Source organism: Oncorhynchus mykiss, chromosome 3, assembly GCF_013265735.2.
Source record: "Oncorhynchus mykiss isolate Arlee chromosome 3, USDA_OmykA_1.1, whole genome shotgun sequence".
Taxonomy (NCBI): Eukaryota; Metazoa; Chordata; class Actinopteri; order Salmoniformes; family Salmonidae; genus Oncorhynchus; species Oncorhynchus mykiss.
The window spans coordinates 34,237,377-34,259,705 of NC_048567.1; the positions used below are offsets into that span (position 1 = coordinate 34,237,377).

At 44.3% G+C, this 22,329-nt stretch overlaps 2 protein-coding genes across 3 annotated transcripts in view; one reads left to right on the plus strand and one right to left on the minus strand.

Annotated features, from left to right (window-relative positions):
- Nucleotides 1-11,228, minus strand: part of LOC110504035 (PC3-like endoprotease variant B) — a 159,762-nt gene extending 148,534 nt beyond the window's left edge. The window contains exons 1-2 of the mRNA XM_036964818.1: nt 11,197-11,228; nt 6,356-6,539 (exon numbers count right to left, since the gene is read on the minus strand). Of these exons, the coding sequence (XP_036820713.1) occupies nt 6,356-6,539; nt 11,197-11,228 (216 nt within the window). The remainder of the gene's footprint in view (nt 1-6,355; nt 6,540-11,196) is intronic.
- An 8,748-nt stretch (nt 11,229-19,976) lies between these two features.
- Nucleotides 19,977-22,329, plus strand: part of mms22l (MMS22-like, DNA repair protein) — a 31,361-nt gene continuing 29,008 nt past the window's right edge. The window contains exons 1-4 of one of the 2 annotated variants that reach the window (XM_021596411.2): nt 19,977-20,253; nt 20,578-20,761; nt 21,940-22,065; nt 22,190-22,242. In XM_021596411.2, the coding sequence (XP_021452086.2) occupies nt 20,586-20,761; nt 21,940-22,065; nt 22,190-22,242 (355 nt within the window). In that variant the 5' untranslated portion in view covers nt 19,977-20,253; nt 20,578-20,585. The remainder of the gene's footprint in view (nt 20,254-20,577; nt 20,762-21,939; nt 22,066-22,189; nt 22,243-22,329) is intronic. The other variant, XM_021596415.2, reaches the window with a different exon arrangement.

A 22,329-nucleotide genomic window follows, 5' to 3' on the forward strand; every position in this document is an offset into this window, starting at 1 on the left:
AGGATGGGTTTAAACAGCTCTCTGACACATCTATCAAACAAGCCGCATGAGCCGCTCCCACTGACGGCCTCCGATAGACAGAGGAAGGGAGGGGACGGCGTGGAAGAATAACAAAAACAAACAGAGACATCAAGAGTCACTGAGGCAGTGTGCAAGAGCCACGTGTGGCGGGCCCACCCTATGGAGAGAGAGACAGCTGGTGTGTATGCTTACTGCTCTACAGGGGTTTAGGCCTGTGGAAGCCAATAGAAGCCATAACTAAGAGATACGACCAGGTGTGTGTGTGCGCATCTGTGTGTAGAGAGAGGGAGAAAGATTGTGTGTGTGGTGGTGGTGGTGGGGGTGGTGGTGGTGGTGGTGTGGGTGATGCCATGTTGGATGGGGTAGGTGGGGTGAGCAGTGATGTCTTGTTGGCCTCATGGTTGGTAGAGAAATCTGGGCTATGTAGTTGGACAAAGGTGTTTTAGATGAAAGTCTGCTGCTAACACAGAGGGAAGGGTAGTACTAGGGTAGTGTTTTTCAAACCTCTTTATATCGCCCACTAATCTAGAGTCCTCCTCACACTGCTTATCCACAGTGGTGAAATATTCATTCATTTCTGCCTGTGGTTGGATGAACAATAGATGATGAGCAAAGGAAGACAGCATGCTTCCTTACACTGACCAATCTGAATAGAGTACCATTAACAACGCTAATACACTGACCAATCTGAATAGAGTACCAGTAGCAACGCTAATACACTGACCAATCTGAACAGAGTACCATTAACAATGCTAATACACTGACCAATCTGAATAGAGTACCATTAACAACGCTAATACACTGACCAATCTGAATAGAGTACCATTAACAACGCTAATACACTGACCAATCTGAATAGAGTACCATTAACAACGCTAATACACTGACCAATCTGAACAGAGTACCATTAACAATGCTAATACACTGACCAATCTGAATAGAGTACCATTAACAACGCTAATACACTGACCAATCTGAATAGAGTACCATTAACAACGCTAATACACTGACCAATCTGAATAGAGTACCATTAACAACGCTAATACACTGACCAATCTGAATAGAGTACCATTAACAACGCTAATACACTGACCAATCTGAATAGAGTACCATTAACAACGCTAATACACTGACCAATCTGAATAGAGTACCATTAACAGCGCTAATACACTGACCAATCTGAATAGAGTACCAGTAGCAACGCTAATACACTGACCAATCTGAATAGAGTACCTTTAACAGCGCTAATACACTGACCAATCTGAATAGAGTACCAGTAGCAACGCTAATACACTGACCAATCTGAATAGAGTACCATTAACAGCGCTAATACACTGACCAATCTGAATAGAGTACCAGTAGCAACGCTAATACACTGACCAATCTGAATAGAGTACCATTAACAGCGCTAATACACTGACCAATCAAAACACATAATGACCTACATGATTAACCCACCAACGAATCAAAATGAGCATTACATGACTTTAACACTGCACAGTAAAAAAACGACTTTCATCTAACAAAAAAAATAATTTAATAAAGTTAGTGTATGTCTTAGTTTTCAGTGCATTTATTTAAGTCTAATTTCTTCCAAATATCACCATTATAACAATGCTAAACCCCCTATGCTAAAAGGTCTTTACAGCAATATCTCTCATTGCAAGTCTATTTCCACATAGCCTAAGTGCATTGTGTGAGTAAATGTGTTTGTGTGTTTCTCTCTCTCTCTCTCTCTCTCTCTCTCTCTCTCTCTCTCTCTCTCTCTCTCTCTCTCTCTATCTCTCTCTCTCTCTCTCTCTTTCCCTCTCTCTCTCTCTCTCTCTCTCTATCTCTCTCTCTCTCTCTCTCTCTTTCCCTCTCTCCTCCTCTCTCCATTTCAATATGGAAGAGAGTTTTATTAAAGGCTGGACTCGGGGGTGCTGAGGCGCTCTCAGTCATTTTCCTACAAAGTGCTTTAATCCATCACACGGCCAACATGTGGCCTTTGCAGCCATACATCATCTCAGCCTAGAGAGAGAGAGAGAGAGAGAGAGAGAGAGAGAGAGAGAGAGAGAGAGAGAGGGAGAGGGAGCACCCAACGTAATTTCTGCTCTCTCCTCCTCCTCGTCCTTCGTTTCTCCCTGGCATTCCCACCTGGAAGGGAGAGACTGGCATCGACATCTTCCACAGAGACTACTCTTTGCCTCTTTTTTTGTGTCTGTCTGTCTGTTTTTCCTCCCTGTCTTTTATGGCTGAGAGTGAGGCATGAGTAGGACAGGTGGGAGAGGAGTTACGAGTCAGTAGAATCAACATAAACACAGTGCCTTTTATAGTGTGCAGCTGGTGCAGCGGTGCCCACCCTCATGCCATGGCTATCACCTGCCTCCATTACGCACGCACACACACACACACACACACACACACACACACACAGAGAGCGAGAGCGAGAGAGAGAGAGAGAGAGAGAGAAAGAGAGAGAGAGGAGTGAACCTTCAGCCCTCTAACTAATGGAATGGGGCCTCACTCCTAGCCATTAGAGTATTGGTGTTCCTCCGTGTGCCCCTAAGTGCCCTGGACAAAGAGCAAAGGGAGGGAGAGGACACAGGAGAGAGGGAGAGGTGGATGGAGGAGGGAGAGGAAAGAGAGGTGTGCCTTGGAGTCTATACCATGCCATACAGAAACCTGGTCATTGCATTTCAGCCACCATGCATATGAACACATCAGGAATGGAGACCGTTCAGGAGACTTACGTGTCCATTACTTTGAAACCTTTATAGAATGTGTTTATTTGTGTATTTACCAGAATTTTCTCATAATTTAGCCAGATACTGTCAATATTGTATTTGCATCAGCACATGTAAGCAGCATTTACGTTTGTCTGCAGTACGCATTTTACATGTCCTGGTTGGATATCGCACGCTCGCTCGGTTGACTGGTCAGTCTGTAACTCGCAGGTTTGTATCTTCTGTTGAAAGGATATTGAGATTCTAAACGAGGTACAATATACAGACTAAGCCCTGTTCAAAGGTAGTTTTAACCGTGTATGACAGCCGAGTTAACTGATCTCTGAGCCCTCTGATTTCATTTAGCTCAGTAAATCCAGTTCTCTACATCAATTACATGTGCTTTACTCAGATCGAAAACACACCTCAAGAGCACATGTATGACTGGTAGAGAGAGACAGGTGGAAGGTAGGTTATGTCTAAAATAGGCATGGGGGGGGGGTTGAATCTCTTGATGAGCTGATACAATGTCCACAGACACTAACACAAGCTGTGCTTGGGTAATGTTATGGTAATGTTATGGTAATGATATGGTAATCTGGCAACAGTATTCCACATCACTAGAGAGAGGGGAATTCTGGGAGGCCTTTCACCACTGGGTAGAGTGGAGGGACTTCCTGGTCTCAGAGTACACAACAACAACAACACACACACACCACACGCACCCACAGGCACACACACACACCACCCACACGCACGGTCATATATACTACTATCACATATACACACTATATAGAGTCAGTAATACAAATAGGGCATAACATGATACGACACATTTGCAAATGCAGAATGCATTTGCGCATGTGAGTGCGAGGGCTCTTAAGCCTGTACAGTATTTTGAGTCAGTCTGATGTTCTGTGTAATGAAATGAGCATGAAGAGATTAAGGGGAGTGTGTGTGTGCATGACAAGCTTTCACACCTGCCGGGGGCCATGAGAAGTGTGTGTGTGTGTGTGTGTGTGTGTGTGTGTGTGTGTGTGCGTGCGTGCGTGCGTGCGTGCGTGCATGCGTGTGTGTGAAGTGGTTGAGAACGATCCTGTTGTTTTCCATGTCTGAAACCTCACACCAGTAATGTCTGCTATTACCTACCCTGTCTGAGCGTGCTCTTGTCACACACACACACACACACACAAAGGGCTACACAACACAATTATAAACAATGGACAACTGCAATCGTATACTACGTGGGTTTCGAAGAATACCTGTATCACACAAACACATGCATGAGGGAGTTTATGATACTACAACTCACATCCTGATCCTCTCTTGAGAGAACTAAAACTAACTTAAAATGTGTGTTTTTTTTTCTGTTCTATATTTTCACCGCGCCTCAACTGAAGATTTTCTGACGTTCAGACATCTAAAGTACAGGCTTGGTGAAGGTTTTAATACCACCCTTCAAATGAGAGGAATCTTGAAAGGCCCTTTTGAAATGACTGCTCAGGTAAAAATCTGGGAGCCGTACAGTATGGTGAGAGAAAAACAACATAATGACGCTTAATCACGGCCATCAACATCCGAACCAAAGAAGAAGAGAGCTGAGAAATCTGGACAGCAAACTGCAAAGTGTCCTCTTGAATCTCCCCAGTGACCGTCAATAAATCAAATCAAATCCCAAATAGAAAGGTGAATATTCTGCTATCAGTGTTGGGGGTCAATATTGCTTTTCAGTCAATTCAGGAAGTAAACAGAAAATCTCATTCTTATTTTAAAAATTCAGCCACTGAAAAGCAATAAGGGAAACTAGAATTTGGAAATGTCTGTTTACTTCCTGAATGACTACAATCCTGTCTGCTACGCTGTATTACACACTATTGAAGAGTGCGCCTAACAAAATAAAGAGACCTATAGTGCATTGTTGTAAAATATATCATGTCAAAAATGCTGTCTCTGTTTTTACCTCTCTGCTTCTTTTTTTTTGTTATATCCCAGTTGAAATGAATATGTCAAGCCAGTACAATACAATGCACAGAAACCTGATGACATTCTCCTAGGAGCACTACTAAAATCAAAGAGACCACCAATATGTTGAGTGCTAGCGTCAAGAGACATTTGATTCCCTTTCCGTTCATACAATATTACCACTGGAATGCCAGAAGCAGATCTCCCCCTCCAAAAGCCTGCCGTGCTGTCAAACTTTTCATTTCACTTCAATGTTTTTCAAAAATATCACAGTCAACTGTGAAGTGCCGGTCTTGATACACAATATTGTATGCATGCAATGAGCAAATCACCGGTGACACAATTAAATTGGATTTGACTTAACAAAGGGATTTAATGTCATTGACATTTAGCATTAGCCTGTGGCGACAGGTAAAACAGGCCAGTCAGCAGATTGGAGGAGCTACAGGAACCTGACATGGTTGGCTTGGCGTTCCTCTGCTGCTGAGTCCAAAATTGCTGAGACTATAATATACACAAATAGAGAGAGAGAGAGAGAGAGAGAGAGAGAGAGAGAGAGAGAGAGAGAGAGAGAAAGAGAGCGAAAGAGAGGTGATTCAAGACCGATCCCACTCTCATTAATACCTGAGAAGAGAGGCTACATATACACGTGTGCGTGTGCGTGTGCGTGTGCGTGTGTGTGTGTGTGTGTGTGTGTGTGTGTGTGTGTGTGTGTGTGTGTGTGCGTGCGTGCGTGCATGTACGTTTGTGTGTGTGTGTGTGTGTGTATGCGCCCGTGTGTGTGTATGAGCTCAAGATGGAGGGGCACTGTCCAATAAACTCCTGATAAAGGTCAACTCAATGTATTATTCATGGTCCAGGCAGCAGCGGCCAGAGCCAAGGCTGAGATGTGCTTACGTCCTCAGGGTGACCATTAGGGAGTCGACCACCAGGGCAAAGGACACGTCTCTGATCACTTATCAATAACCTCGCACTCTCTCACCCTCTCCTTCAATAGTTTGACCAGGCAAAACCAGAACTTGGAAACAACATATACTGTACAACACTAACACTGTACCTCAAACTACAACAACAAAAAAACGGAATCTCTTGGCGCAGTGACATACAGAATCTACTGAGCCACACAATTACAAAACTTGACTCAATCTCACGTCCCCTAAACATCCGTTACATCAGCTACACAAACACTCTGAATAGGCCTAGACACTTTACAGAAGGCAGTACTGATATGGTACGAATCAGTCATACAGACAGACGGATGGACGGACGACAAGACAAGAGATAAAATGGAAGCCAATATAGGCCTAATAATTTCTAAAGACGTTCAACTGGATTTCTTCTGTCAAATTTTAGTATAGGATTCCAAGGTTGGCCAGTGACGGTAAGAGGTAAGAGTGAAAGTGAGTGTGTGTGTGTGTGTGTGTGCGTGCGTGTGTGCGTGTGGGCGTGCGTGTGGGTGTGCGGGTGAGAGGGAGTCTGTGATCAGATATGAAATATTCAGAAAGGCCGCTGTAATTTGATGAAAGTCAGATATCCTCAAATGGAAATGGAAGTCAGCACTTTCATACATCTCCCGACAAAAAGCCCCTCAGTAAACTGATTTAAAGAATGAAAATTGCAGGTCCATAGGATGAAGTAATAAAGGCAGGTTTTAAATATGCACTGACCCGTGATATGAACTGTAGTCCGTGCTGCTCGGCCAGGGCTCGTGCAGCTCTGGTGCCTCCGTCCATCTCCACAGCATAGAAGAAGTGGTGCTTGGTGCCGGGCTGCCTCCCTGTGGTCGCTAGAGGCCCCTGCAGCAGGCAGCATACAGTCAGCAGCACAATCACCGCCCTGTCCATCAAGGCCCTGCAAACATACAGATACACAGAAACATGGTTCAACTCATGCCAAGTTAAAGCCTGAGGCGAGTTACTGTGAGAGAGCAACTACGGCATTTTAGCTTAAATTTCTAAATCCTCAATTACAAATCAATAGTGTTTACAAGTTACACATCATTATGGTTTGTTAACCAGCACCGTGCATTAACATTTTAACTCGCTATGATACTGCATAGCCAAAGAATAACAAAATGTTGTAACAAAATCAAAAGGTCAAAGGGTAAAAACAGTAATTAAAGTTTGACAGGAAAATGTCGAGGTCAATAAATAATTACATGATCAGTTATGTATTGCAATTCAACAATCACTTTCCAGCATGATGAAATAGATAAATAGGGGAACCACTGCATGATAACGCCCGCTTTCAGAGAGGGTGGGACTGGGGAAATGCAGGCCTGAGGGCCATCCAGCTACAGAAACAGAAATAGACCGATAGTACCGATAGAACTGAAAGTGAAGTCCTTCCTATTTGTTGCTTTACAAGCAAAAGAAGGTGCCTGCCTGAGCCTGACCGGCTCAACTTAATGAGTTATTAAGTGAGAATAACATTATAATGCATTGTAAGACTTGTCATGAGCAATACCCCCTTTATAATGGCTTATAGTCTTCTCGGACTAAAGAACAGCCCATTTGAGACAGTTGAAAATGTTATGCGTAGCGAGACCTAACACATAAGTGTTGTTATAAGACATAATAAAGGCTCATACATACTTATAGCAAGGTATAAATCCTCTCTCAGAGGCGTGGTGTAGATTTAAATAATCCACTAGCCAAATTATTGCTGTAAATGTACTGAAACAACCCAACCTAATTCAAGCACAAGCATATAGTGTAGATAGATGTCAGTTCCCCTTCAGCGAATTCCTTTTGCGGAGTACCATAGTCCGCAAGTTGTCATATTATGTGACAATGTCTATGGCTTTGTGACAATGCAGGAGCACGGTTAGTAACAGGATCCAGCCACCTCTCCCTACGTTTATAACATTATACTGGAACATTTAATGATAGCAAAGCTTCAAGATAGACCCAAATACTTCCCAAATTCACATGCAAAGAGTGGATGTAGCATAGCGTACAGTATATATACCCCCCCACCTGCTGCTGCAGAAAGTGTCCGAGTCTGATCCTTCACTGGTCTCTCCCCGTATGCTGCATCGGGTTAGAGCCCAGAGCATGAAAACACACACTTTCACACACACACACTCTTCCCACACATTTAATCTCTTGGCCTTAATGCAAATGTATTCGAATGCAGAAACACAGCACTCTCCTTACGTGGACTTTAATCTTCATGCAAAACCAGCTCTTTATCGGCCTTTTTATGCCATCCCTCTATCTATCCTCGTTACTTGCGCCACCATTGTGTGGGGCTCACGGTATCACATGGAGTTACTGCTATAACCGGCCCATACCTGTTCACAGAGCCTAAAAGGTCCAATGCAGACATTTTTATTTCAATGTCAAATCATTTCTGTGACTGTTTGAAACTCGCTTTTCTCAAGAGCAATTTCTCAAGCAAGAATTTCCCTAGGACTGTCTGGGAGTGGTCTGAGTGGGGAGAGGAAAACTGAAAACTAGCTGTTATTGGCAGAGAGGTTAAGAACTCTCTTTCTTATCGGTCTATTAACTCCTTTGTCACCAGGCAGGCCAAAACTCCATCCCACCTAAACAGGCTGAAATTTCACGTAGCCTTTTCAAACAGCTCTTACAAGAAGGGCATTATAATAATTTTCACAATTTCACAGTATTATTCCAACCTCATAGAGGGGAAATATATATAAAACACAGGATATTCATGTGTTTTAACTGCACTAGGCCTTTAAAGGATGTATAGGAGACTTTAGACGTATTGACTGCAGGGAAGCCATAAGGACTTCCCAGGGAAGAATGATAAACTATATATACAGAAATATGTGGACACCCCTTCAAATGAGTGGATTCGGCTATAAAATCAAGCACATAGCCATGCAATCAACCATTGACAGTAGAATGGCCTTACTGAAGAGCTCAGTGACTTTCAACGTGGCTCCGTCATAGGATGCCACCTTTCCAACAAGTCAGTTCGTCAAATTTCTGCCCTGTTCATTGAGAATACACCTGTAAAGGCGTGAATGGTTTATGCCAGGTTAGGCAGGTCCTTTCCTCGTTCTCCTTATTTTGGGAGAGCTGCTTGTAAGGTAACATGCATGTATACAGCTCTGCCATATACAATTCAGATGTGTGTTTATGGGCATTTTCCCCATTTTTCCCTGTGTTTGAGGTAACAAGAAAAGTGATTCTTTTTCATATACTGTCCATACTGTATATTTTGTAAATAACCCATCTGGATCCAGCCTTCTTCACCGCCTGCACGGTAAAATATATACAGATGTTTCGCACCTGACTGAATCTGAACCTCTGACCGAGTCTGAACTGTTGCTGCCTCACGTTAACAAACAAAACATCTTAGAAAGAAATGGTTACCTAGTAGCTTACTTAGACTATTACATTTAAAAAAAATGTTTGTTCTTTATCGCTGCCATTTCGATGTATCCCTCTATATTCACTGAGCGATGATGAACACATCGCTCGGGTTATGCTCTTCCTCCTTCACATCCTCTTTCACATCAGCTCCCTTCAAAACACTCAACAGTCAGCCATATGAAAACGGCTACCCACACTGCTCCCCAAACTACCCCAGCAATAGGACCATCGTGGTTCAAATCTACACCATCACTCAGGCCCAATCTACAGTAAGAATACCCTAGCTGAAATCAATAACATCGCCAGGGGACTTAGCCCTAGTCAATCCCTGTGTGGAGCTGGAGGAGCCGAGCCGTACAGTACGCCCCCTATGTCAGCAGGCCCCAGGCACAGGCAGGCTGAACAAGGGGCCAGATAGGTCGTGGAGCAAATGGCGTACCGGCAGCAGCAAACCGAATGCAGATGCGGCCTGGGGGCCTACTGCGACGCTGGTAAAGCACCTGTACATTTTTAGAGGCAAACTACTTATTTCCGTCCTGCATATCGGCTTGGAAAGACTGATTTCTTTCTATCCCTCCTAGGCGGAAGGATGAAAGGGCCCGGGGAGAAAGGCCTTTCAGGCGTTTAATTGATCAAGCAGAGGCCACAGGGCTTTACCAGAGATAAAAGTGACTACCACTATGCTCAGCACAATGAGGAGATCTATTTTGGAGGAGACCCAATGAAGAAGGAGAATATAGCTCATTATGCAAAGTCATTATGAGGCACTAACTATATGGGACTCATTTTTTTAAAGAGCGTTTTTAAAGAGAGTTTGTAGTAGAATTGAACATGATTTCCAGAGGTCAGGCTATAGGTCACGCAACACTGCCAGGATGTTAACTTGTAGACCAGACTTGTTACTGTACTCAGTACAAAAAAAACAATGCTGCTCATTCCTTGAGCACAACATATCTGTAGCTCCCCTGTTAAGCATGCTTTCTTTCCGAAATCATCTCTTAAATGGATTGACTTAGTATACAATAATTTTTAGATGATAGGGCATGACATTTAAAACATGGTAAATAGGGGGGGAATTCTTACATTGTTTATTGCTCTGAAGATAATGGGATGGGACCTATGCATTAGCAAATCATTTGCATTTTTGTACCGTTTCAGAACCAGTGGGTAGATTTAAAAACACTGAATCTTACGTACTTAATGGAACATAGGGTTGGAGAACCTTAACCCATGGAGCTGTGGTTTGATCAATTCTGAATGTGCCACATTCAGTTCTTCCATCCTTAAAATAACTCTGTATTTCATAGTAAAATGTTGAGTTCCGTAAACCTCTAAGGACCTCCTTCCTTATTTTCCTTGTAACATGACGAGCGAGCTTCTGCAATTACAATTAGCGAACTTTCAGAAAATATTGCTAGGTTTTTACCCCATGTGACATATCTGGGTTTCACTTTACTGAGAGCCAGTTGACCGGTCAGCTTGCCCTACTGGTTGAAATGGAACAAGTTAACTCTTCCACCTTTAACTCCACCTCTAATGCCTCCTTCTGGGGTCTGCCTCCTGGCGTGGCCTTGTCTTTGTACTGCCTGCTCGGTATTCCCAGAAACAGCAGTTATAGTCGTCCTCCGTCGGACCAAGATCTATCCAGTTTGAGCCGGAAACTGATGTTGAACTCGGCTGCATCTTTACCCTACCTTTGCGAATCTACAACCTAGTCTTCACCTGGAGCCTGGGTCTAGTGCTCTGTCAGCTCAACATGTACTTTTTCTACTGCAGTATCTGTACCGGTCTGCTGACTGTCACACTTCTGAGCATCCAGCGCTACCTCCAGGTAGTGCATTTCTACAGCTGGGCCAGACTGGGAGTGGCAAAGGAGAGGGGGCTACTGGTTGTACTGTGTTGGGGCAGCTGGGGTCCATCCCTTATGGGGTAATGGTGCAGGATGAGAAGGAGGGTGATAAATGGATGGGTCCGATGGTGGCTGTGCTGGTGGCTGTGTTGCTCCTGTAGACTCTCCTGGCGTTTGTAGTTCCGTTCTTCATCATGGCCACAGCCTATATCCGCCTCCGGCAAAGGGGGAACCAAACTGCTTTCTTCAGAAGCCCCAGGACGACCCGATTAGTGAGCCTCATCGTTGGGTCATCGTTCTATGGACTCCTCACCGTGTCATGAATGTGCTGGGAGTGACGGCCATCTTGGCAAAGAATAAGGCTCTGAGAGTGTTCTGGGAGGAAAATTGTAGGATTGATGGATCTCTGGTCTTCATCAACAGCAGCTTGGATCCATTCCTCTATGCCTTTGCCCCCAGAAACACCCAGAGAGCACAGAGAAGTGACAGTCAGGTAGTGACCAAGAGTAGTCACAATCTGTAAGATTTCAGGTCACTCATTAGTAATTTCAATTATTGAAATATTCCCCTTGATAAGGCAAATATGACATATAAATACTGTACCTTATTGAGATTAGCACAACAGTACTAAATTACAATAACCACCCCAGAAAACAAAGGACATGTACGCATTGTTTATGTTTTTGTAAAGCTTAAAATCATGTTTAAATATATTAATATTTGGTCCTGTCGTACGTACCTACAGTACACGTACGCTACGGTCACAAGACTCAGGCCTCCTACGCAAACAGCTGGAGGCAGGGCTTTCTCCTATAGAGCTACATTTTTATGCAATGGTCTGCCTATCTATATCAGAGAAGCAGACTCGGTCTCGACCTTTAAGTCTTTATTGAAGACTCATCTCTTTGGTAGGTCCTATGATTGAGTGTAGTCTGGCCCAGGGGTGTGAAGGTGAACGGAAAGGCACTGGAGCAACGAATCACCCTTGCTGTCTCTGCCTGGCCTGTTCCCCTCACTCCACTGGGATTCTGGCTGACTGGTGCTCTTCCATTCCATCCCTAGGAGGGATGCGTCACTTGAGTCTCTGACGTGATCTTCCTGTCCGGGTTGGCGCCCCCCTCTGGTTCGTGCCGTGGGGAAGATCTTCGTGGGCTATACTCGGCCTTGTCGAAGGGTAATAAGTTGGTGGTTGAAGATATCTCTCTAGTGGTGTGGGGGCTGTGCTTTGGCAAAGTAGGTATAGTCGGACGGGGCCACAGTGTCTCCCGACCCATCCTGTCTCAGCCTCCAGTAATTATGCTGCAATAGTTTGTGTCAGGGGGCTAGTGTCAGTCTGTTATATCTGGAGTATTTCACCTGTCTTATCCGGTGTCCTGTGTGAATTTAAGTAGGCTCCTAATTATCTCTCTCATTCTCTTTCTCTTTCTCTTCTCTCAGAGTACCTGAGCCCTAGGACCATGCACCAGGACTACCTGGCCTGATGACTCCTTGCTGTCCCCAGTCCACTTGGTCGTGCTGCTGCTCCAGTTTCAACTGTTCTGCCTCCGGCTATGGAACCCTGACCTGTTCACCGGACGTGCTACCTTGTCCCAGACCTGCTGTTTCGACTCTCTCTCTCTACCGCACCTGCTGTCTCTAACTCTGAATGATCGGCTGTGAAAAACCAACTGACATTTACTCCTGAAGTGCTGACCTGTTGCACCCTCTACAACCAATGTGATTATTATTATTTGACCCTGCAGGTCATCTATGAACGTTTCAATATCTTGGCCATGTTCTGTTATAATCTCCACCCGGCACAGCCAGAAGAGGACCACCTTGGCCACCTCTCAGAGCCTGGTTCCTCTCTAGGTTTCTTCCTAGGTTCCTACCTTTCTAGGGAGTTTTTCCTAGCCACCGTGTTTCTACATCTGTATTGCTTGCTGTTTGAGGTTTTAGGCTGGGTTTCTGTATAGCACTTTGTGACAACGGGCTGATGTAAAAAGAGCTTTATAAATAGGCTTGATTGATTCATTGATATTGCTTTCATGCCCAAAAATATTTTTGAGATGATTTGGGCATGATATTTAAATCAGACTTCCATTGCAAACACTTCCTTCTCCGTTGAAAGTAGAAGAGAGAGTATTTGGCAGGGGTGTTGTGTTGTTACACATCAGTTTGACATAACTGTTTGGTAAGGTGAGGAGTAAGCCAAAATGATGGTGGGTTAATTTTCTCTTTTATGCTTATGCTGATCACATAAATGACTGTGGATATTGGGATTCACACTCACACCCACACAGTTCTAGCTATAGCATGAGGTTGTTTTCATAGCCTGTGTAAGATGTGTCACGCAGACAAACAGGGTTATATCAGAACGCACTCATCAGTTGCCCCAACTCATTTCTCCATCAACATGCGTTTGCGTCCACATGTCTCCCATGTTGGTTGCAGGAGGACGTCAGTTCACTAACAAGTGAAAAAGTACTTTATTTCCAAGAAACAGTTACTGTTTCCCTTTAACATGACACAATTCCAGGTTAGTTGATCAAGCAGAGTTCCACAAAATTCCAGGTTAATTGATCAAGCAGAGATAAAAGTGACTACCACTATGCTCAACACAATGAGGAGATATTCTTCGGTGCAGACCAATTGAAGGAAAATATAGCTCATTAAGTCATTATAAGGTACGAACTACACGGGACTCTTTTTTTTTTTAAAGCATTTTTTTTTAAAGAGAGTTCATGGTAGAATTGGACATGATTTTCACAGGTCAGGCTATAGGTCACACAGCACTGCCAGGGTGTTAACTTGTAGACCAGACTTGTTGCTGTAAACATAAAAAAAAACAATGCTGCTCATTCCTTGAGCATGACAAACAGTATCTGTAGATCCCCCGAGTGTCACACCCTGATCTGTTTCACCTGTCTTTGTGATTGTCTCCACCCCACTCCAGGTGTCACCCCAGATCTTCCCCATTATCCCCTGTGTATTTATGTCTTCTCTGTTGTCTGTTGCCAGTTCATCTTGTTTGTCAAGTCAACCAGCGGTTTTTGTCTCAGCTCATGCTTCTCCCCAGTCTCTCTTTTTCCCGACTACTCTGGATTTTGACCCCTGCCTGCCTTGACCTGTTGTTTGCCTGCCCTTTTGCCGTAATAAACATTGTTCTTACCTTCAAACCTGATAGTATGAGCCATGCCTGACCCAGCAGACCCGGGCCAGATACACGTCGCCATCTCCTCCCAAGGAGTCATCCCGGGAAGTCCCAGTTGCCAAGAGAACCCGAGGCTTCCCGACCTTCCATGAGAGTCGCCGAAGACGGCTGAGTCACCGCTTCCCGAGCCTATGCAACTAGGTAAAGCTGTGCTATCGCCAGGGGAATGGCAATACAGGATCAACACAAAGAGTTGTCTGTATTGCGGGACTCTTGGTCATTTTGTGTCCTATTGTCCTTTAAAGAGATCAGGCTCACTGGTAGGAGCGAGTACTCTGGTGGGCCATATTCTTCCCTTGCTCACACCCCTGTTCATACCATTCTGCTGTGGGAAGCCAGTCTAAATCTCTCTGGGTTCTCATTGACTCTGGGGCCGATGAGAGTTTTTTGGATGCTATCCTGGCTTCCGAGCTGAACATTCCCACTTGGCCCCTCTCCACTCCCATGGATATTAGAGCACTGGACAGGCGCTCAATATGCCTGGTCACTCATATTACCACTCCCATCAAACTACGATGTCAGGGAATCACAGTGAGACTATTCAATTCCTGCTCATCAAATGGTTTACTGGTGGCATCATGGGCTGGAGGCCATTCTGCCACGCCCAGTGTCTGAAGTCAGCTCAACCTGCCCTGGGGCGTCTTCCTGGGGGCTCGGAAGGTGCCCCGGACCTCTCCGCCATTCCCGAGGAGTACCAGGTCCTTCAGGAGGTGTTCAACACTCCGACCGGGGACGACTGTACTTGCTGTCAGGACCGGAGACCAAGGCCATGGACACCTACATTGTGGACTCCTTAGCTGCAGGATTTATACGTCCTTTGTCCTCTCCCTCCGGCGCAGGGTTCATCTTTGTGGAGAAGAAGGACAAGACCCTGCGCCCGTGCATCGACTACCAGGGACTCAGTGACATAACGGTGAAGAACCGCTACCCGTTCTCACTCATCTCCTCGGCATCCGAGCTGCTCCAGGGGGCCACTGTGTTTTCCAAGCTGGATCTATGGAACGCTGGTGTGGGTCGGAATACTCCCGCAACACCCTTCCCTGATCTGCCACGGGCCTGTCTCCTTTTGAGTGTTCCCTGGGGTACCAGCCCCTGCTCTTCCCCGAGCAGGAGGAAGAAGTTGGCATTCCTTCTGCCCAGATGTTCCTTTTGCCCAGGAGCCCGGTCGGCCCTCCTCAAGACCACCTCCTGGTATCGACGACAAGGGCAGATGGTATGGCTATCCACCCAGGATCTGCCCCTCCGGGTGGAATCCCGCAAGCTCTCCCCCAGGTTTATAGGCCTGTTGCCCATTGCCAAAATGATTAGCCCCTCTGCTGTTCATCTTCTGTTGCCCCGTACCCTTTGTATACATCCCACCTTTCATGTGTCCAGAGTTAAACCCATGTCTCACAGCCCTTTGTCTCCTGTTTCCAGGTCCACCCCTCTCTTTCATCTCATCGAGGGCCAACCGGCTTACACGGTGAGGCGTCCCTTGAAGGTTCAACCTCGGGGCAGGGGATTCCAGTACCTGGTTGACTGGGAGGGTTATGGCCCGGAGGAGAGGAGCTGGGTCCCCGCCAGGGACATCCTGGACCCAGGCCTCAGTACCCAGTACCTTTCCCCCATTACTCTGGTTACTGACCCCTGCCTGCCTTGACCAGTTGTTTGCCTGCCCTGTTGCTGTAATAAACATTGTTCCTCCGACACAGTCTGCATCTGGGTCTTACCTTTAAACCTGATACCGAGCCCAGTATGGGGCAGTCAGACAGTGGCGGCAGCTATGCTTTTAGCAGCACGCTGAGCCCCGTTACGGTGGTGACGTGACCCGGATCGACAGTTGGCCTTCTCTCAACGGTCGGGGTTGCTCGCTGTCTAGCGAGTTTAGAAGGGGTGAATGTAACGGAGTTAAGAATGTACCGTAAGCTCCCTCCACACCTGTCTTGAAATGTCGTCAATGGAGCCATCCAAGGGGTCCCTTTTGTATGGCTCAATTGGTTTGCACAGTGCCAAGGAGGACGGTTACCTGTTTTGTAAAACAGAGGCTACTTGGTTCGAGTCCAGCATAGGGTAGTTAAGCAGTGGAGGAAGCTAAGCTGTTAGCAGCGCCGTAATGGGGGTCAGCATGCTGCTAACAGTTTAGCTTCCTCCACTCAGGAGACACTCTTATCAGTTGCCTCAACTAATTTCCACATCAATACGCATTTTCTCTATGCATCCCCCAGTACTCTCTCCCTCTCCCTCTCTCTCTGTGTGTGTGTGTGTGAATGTGTGGGCAGAGACAAGTGTGCTGGAGTCAGAGCAGACACCCACCAGCTGCAACCTGTTCCATAATCAAGACCTCTACAAATACTCAGCCCTGCCACTTCCACGCTGCCAGATCGTAATCTCTGCTCAGTCAGTCTACGCTTCTAGCTATTTGTTACTTTTCAGATCCTGTTTCCCTGCCTGACGCTGATATATTCTCCGCTACAGTTCTGCCCGATCTGACTCTGGTCCCTGTCTCCTGTCCCATGTCTCATCATCCTGCTACTCTGTCCTGGATTCCCCACTCTACTACTCCCTTGGATTCCCTCCGGACCTGCTTACCCTGTCTCAACCCCTCTCGCTCCAGCCTCAGCCTCATCACCAGGCCTCCAGCAACCCGCCGAGCTTCCCCTGACCTGCACCAAGGTGGCAATACAGTAGCCCTATATAATAAATTGGACTAAATAATGCAATAATAATAACTAATAATAATCAAATCAATGCCGTTTCCAGGCCAATATTATGGTGGGTTAATAAGAGGCAGCTAGGGGGCAGTTATGTCAGTCACTGTCACTCAATTAGTCCATGTCAGCTAACATTTGATAGATTGCTAGGTAAGTTAGTCTAGCCAGCAGTGAAAATCTTGTAGTAATCATGCCCAAATTACTGTCTGGGCACGCAAGGCACGCATGTGCCCAGGAGCCCTGAACTCAAGGGGGCCCCCATTGATTTTGTTAGTTATTCTCACTCAGACATCATATGAACATGGCATAAGTCATGGCAAAATATGTAGAACTGCAGGAAATGAGCTTTAAAATGGCAACATGTTTTCTCCATCCAATGGCAAAACGTATAGAACTGCAAGACATTTGATGAAAAACTGAAAATAATTATCTCAACCCCATATAAAAAATGTGCAGAATTGCAGGAAATTAGTATTAAAACTGCAACATTTTCTCTCTGTCCCATGGAAAAAGGTGTGGAATTGCATACATTAGCTTTAATAAAACTGTAAAATGTTACTAGTGCTGCCTAATGTTTTTCCCGGAAAGTGGGCCCCCCTTAACAAATTCCGCTTAGGTACACCAAAAAATAGCCAGAAATGTCCCTGAATAAAATGACAGAATTGATCTCACAATAAAACTACAGAATTCATCTCACAACTGAGCATCTCAGAACATAATGAACCATTTGGAAAGACTTAAGTTACCCACTCCCTTGTAGGAAGGGGATTTATTAATATACACACGTTGAAATTGCCCTCCCCTCTCTCCAAAGAAAGGTTAGCAGAAATGATGGAACCTACCTTCACATCCAAGACAACTATGTGTGCTTGCTTTTGGGTCTGGATCTCTTGATGTTATGTAACACATATTCGTTGCCTAACAAAGCAAACAAATCCAATTCAATGTCTCTCGGTCTTCTTTATTGTCTCTACCTGTGGTGTATAGGGGGATATTCATACAAATTCGCCCAGTGGTATGAACACACGGTTGTATGTAGATTTATCTAGCCTATTGATTCCCTAGATCTCGAGCATGTATCCAAACGAAAGCGAATTAAATCCCGTCACAAACTACTCCAGCAAACAACAACATTCTGCTCCTGTCAAAAATTATTTTAGAAAATATGTGAATATGCATTTGAATGCAAGCGTGGTGAGATGGCGAGACACCATTTCGCACAGGCAGATCTGCATATGGAAATTAGGGTTAACCTGGGTCCAGTTTTATTTCACTGTTGTACTGTTTTTAATGAGACGGGGACACCAAGAGACGGACTGTCGGGGAAGGAAGGGCATAGGACGTGACTTTCATACAAGGCTACAAATGACATACAAATAAAATGCATTACATCAACTATACCAGGGATATTGTCAACTTTGATGGAGGTGGGGGCCAGAAAAACATGAACTCATCATGAAGGGCCGCAGTTGCTCGAGGATGTGTGTACCCACATCTGCATAACCCCCGACCCCACCACACCAAACCACATTGCGAGAAAACAATTACCATCCCCCTGTTGTTGTTTTTTAAGTTTCAGTTAATTTTGTGCAATTCTACACATTTTGCCATGGGACAGATATGTTTTTGCAATTTCTCTGCAATTCTACACATTTTGTCATAGGGTGGAGAGAAATATTTGTTGTTTTTAATATGATATCTGAGTGAGTTTGACTGACAAAATCAATGGGGGCCCTCGGATGGTAATTCGACCATGATTACTACATTTAGATAGCTGGCCACTAGACTAATTTACCAATATAAAAATGTTAGATGACATGGGCTAATTCAGTGCTGGGGCAGCAGGGCAGCCTAGTGGTTAGAGCGTTAGACTAGTAACTGAAAGGTTGCAAATTCAAATCTGAGCTGACAGACTGTAAACTCTCGGCTAGCTAGTTAGCGGTGGTGCGCGTTAAATAACGTTTCAATCGGTGATGTCAATCGGTGATGTCGCTCTGAGACCTTGAAGTAGTGGTTCCCCTTGCTCTGCAAGGGCCGCGGCTTTTGTGGAGCGATGGGTAACGATGCATCGTGGGTGACTGTTGTTGATGTGTGCAGAGGGTCCCTGGTTCACGGCCGGGTATGGGCGAGGGGACAGTTTAAAGTTATACTGTTACACAGACTCACATCAAACATCTCCAATCCAAAGTCGCAACAAAGCATCCTTCACGCATGCTGCCAAACATACCCTTGTAAAACTGACCATCCTACCAATCCTCAACTTCAGCAATGTCATTCACAAAATAGCCTCAAATACCCTACTCAATAAATTGGATGCAGTCTATCACAGTGCCATCCATTTTGTCACCAAAGCCCCATATACTACCCACCACTGCGACCTGTACGCTCTCGTTGGCTGGCCCTCGCTTCATACTCGTCGCCAAACCCACTGGCTCCAGGTCATCTACAAGACCCTGCGAGGTAAAGTCCCCCCTTATCTCAGCTCGCTGGTCACCATAGCAGCACCCACCTGTGACACGTGCTCCAGCAGGTATATCTCTCTGGTCACCCCCAAAAACCAATTATTCCTTCTCCTTCCAGTTCTCTGCTGCCAATGACTGGAACGAACTACAAAAATCTCTTAAACTGGAAACACATCTCCCTCACTAGCTTTAAGCACCAGCTGTCAGAGCAGCTCACATATTACTGCACCTGTACATAGCCCATCTATAATTTTGCCCAAACAACTACCTCCCCCCATAATGTATTCATTTATCTTGCTCTTTTGCACCCCATTATTTCTATCTCTACCTTGCACATTCTTCCACTGCAAATCTACCATTGTTTTACATGCTATATTGTATTTACTTCGCCACCATGGCCTTTTTTTTGCCTTTACCTCCCTTATCTCACCTTATTTGCTCACATTGTATATAGACTTAGTTTTCTACTGCATGTTTGTTTTACTCCATGTGTAACTCTGTGTTGTTGTATGTGTCGCAATTGTAAACGAGAACTTGTCCTCAACTTGCCTACCTGGTTAAATAAAGGTGAAATAAAATGTAAAAAAATAAATGCGTATCATTATTTTGTAATCTTGTTTTTTTAAATCAATCGAATGATAACTGTAACGTATTTGCTACAATTTAACAGCTACGTCACTCCTCTCGACAGAACTTCGTACCAATTATCCCGGAGATATCGGTCGCAGTGCCGACTTTGCGCATGTGCTCCTTTTGCGCGGGAGAGACAGGCGGAAGTGAAAACACCAGACAGAGCGTTCAGAAAGGATTCCAGGATTTCGTCTGGATTTAAGCTAGCTCGTTAACCACACCAAGCTGTTTTTTTTTACTTGGCTTTTCATTTAATGGTGTAACTGCAGTTTATTCAACAGTGCTGCTAATGTAGGTGTTTTTGACGATGTTATTCTCGACAGGGCATAAAGTCAAGACTCGTACTAGTGAACCACGGCGCAGATAGAACAAGGAGTTAGTTATACAAATCAAACGTTAGTATTTCAGGGAACTAGCTAGCTAAGTAACGTTAGAAGTTGGCCAACATTAGCCCTGTAAGATTACAAGGCTAACTTGGCTAACTACGTGTACGTTTTTATAGATGTGTTGTTTAATTGTTTATGTTGTCATTTGTATCGTTTCAAAAACGATTATATTGATAAAACATTGATTGTCATTCCCTGCACGTAACTTACTAACAGTAAGCTCTAACTATGAATTGTACACTTCCCGAGCCCTATTTCTCATCTTCCCAACCAAAGTGCCATGGCCAGACTGTTGAAATGACAGATTGTGTCTTTAATGTCGCTTCTCTAAAGTGAAGACAATGGAAGAGGACATCAGCCAGTCGCTGACCCCGCCGGTGTCACCCTTCGCAGGGGAAAGCCAGTGTGAGCTGACCCCAGCCCTGCCACCCTGTTTCTCCTGTGCATCTGACCCGGGTCGGGATGACACCCGGCCACTGTCATCTGACGGTTATATTGGCAGGGGCTCCCTGAAACGGTAACGTCTCTATGAGCACACTGCTAAGGCATATCTTGGCAGGCTAATATTATACTGAACAAAAATATAAATGCAACAATGCAACAATTTAAAATATTTTACAGAGTACCAGTTCATATAAGGAAATCAGTCAATTTAAATGAATTATTACATTCAGAAATACTCCTCAGTACTCCTTTATTCAGTGTATAATCTACTGTATAAGAGTACAGAGACATTACATTAGGTACTTGTCATGGTAAATACAGAAGGAAAGTCCCGCCTACTTCATGGATTGTGTCCCACAGTGTTTTTGAATGGACTTCAAGAATATAAAATCGAATTAATAAAAAAGTGGTTGTTTAAGATGTATGTAAAATTATATTAGTATTTGTGGATTAATTGACTTCTACCTGATGCCTTTCATTAAGATTTCTGTTTGAGTAAATTAATCCACTAATACAAATATAATTTTTTACATATCTTAAATGACTGCTTTTTAAAATGTATTATGTATTCTTGAAGGCCATTCAAAAACACTGGGACATGATACATGAATCGATCGGTGTTTTGTCACGTGTCATGGCAAGTGCCTAATGTAATGTCTCTACTCTTATACAGTAGAGTAGATTATACACTGAATAAAAAAAGTACTGAGGAGTATTTCTGTCTGTAATAATTTATTTAAATTGACTGATTTCCTTATATGAACTGGTACCCAGTAAAATATTTGAAATTGTTGCATGTTGCATTTATATTGTCAAGATTATATTGTCAAATTCATGAAAACGCAGTAATTTAAGATATGTAAAATTATATTAGTATTTGTAGATTAATTGACTTCTACCTGATGCCTTTCATGAAGATTTGTGATTGATTGAGTAAATTATTCCAAGAATACAAATATAATATATATCTTAAATTACTGAGTTTTCATGAATTTGACAATATAATCTTGAAGGCCATTCAATAACAGGACATGATCCAGGAAATAGGTGGGACTTGCATACCGAATGTGACGCATAGTAACTCAAACGATCGTCAGATTGGACAGCTGACAACAGTGGACAGAAATAATAATATGTTGACCTTGTTATAATACAACAGAATCATTACCGACAATATTGTTTGAGGGAAAACTCCCTGTCTTCAGTGTCTTTTAGGCTGCAGCAGATCTAAGTTACTATTGTCTTCCATAGGCTGCTGTTACGTCTGGCCCCAGCCCCTGCAGACTACGAAGATGACACAGTGGATATCTTTGGTTTCCCATGGGTGACAGAGACCGCTCTGGTGGAATCTACCAAGCTTTTGTTTGGCCTGTTCAGGTGGGAATACAGCCAGATAATGTGGAGTGTCATTCATTTATTTCAGACTATGTAGAACTGCCTCACTGTCTCTCATTCTCAGGGTTTTGAGGTCAGTATGTCACAATTTGTTGTCACCTTTCAGGCAAAAGCTTCTTAAATTAGAGACCCTGGTGCAGTCCAGCTCTCATGACTTTGGTAAGCTAACTTAATGTGTACCTTGCTGCTCATGGTTTGATTTGAGAAAGCTTTGTGGTAATAACCAAGTGTGAAGTGATTAGATTT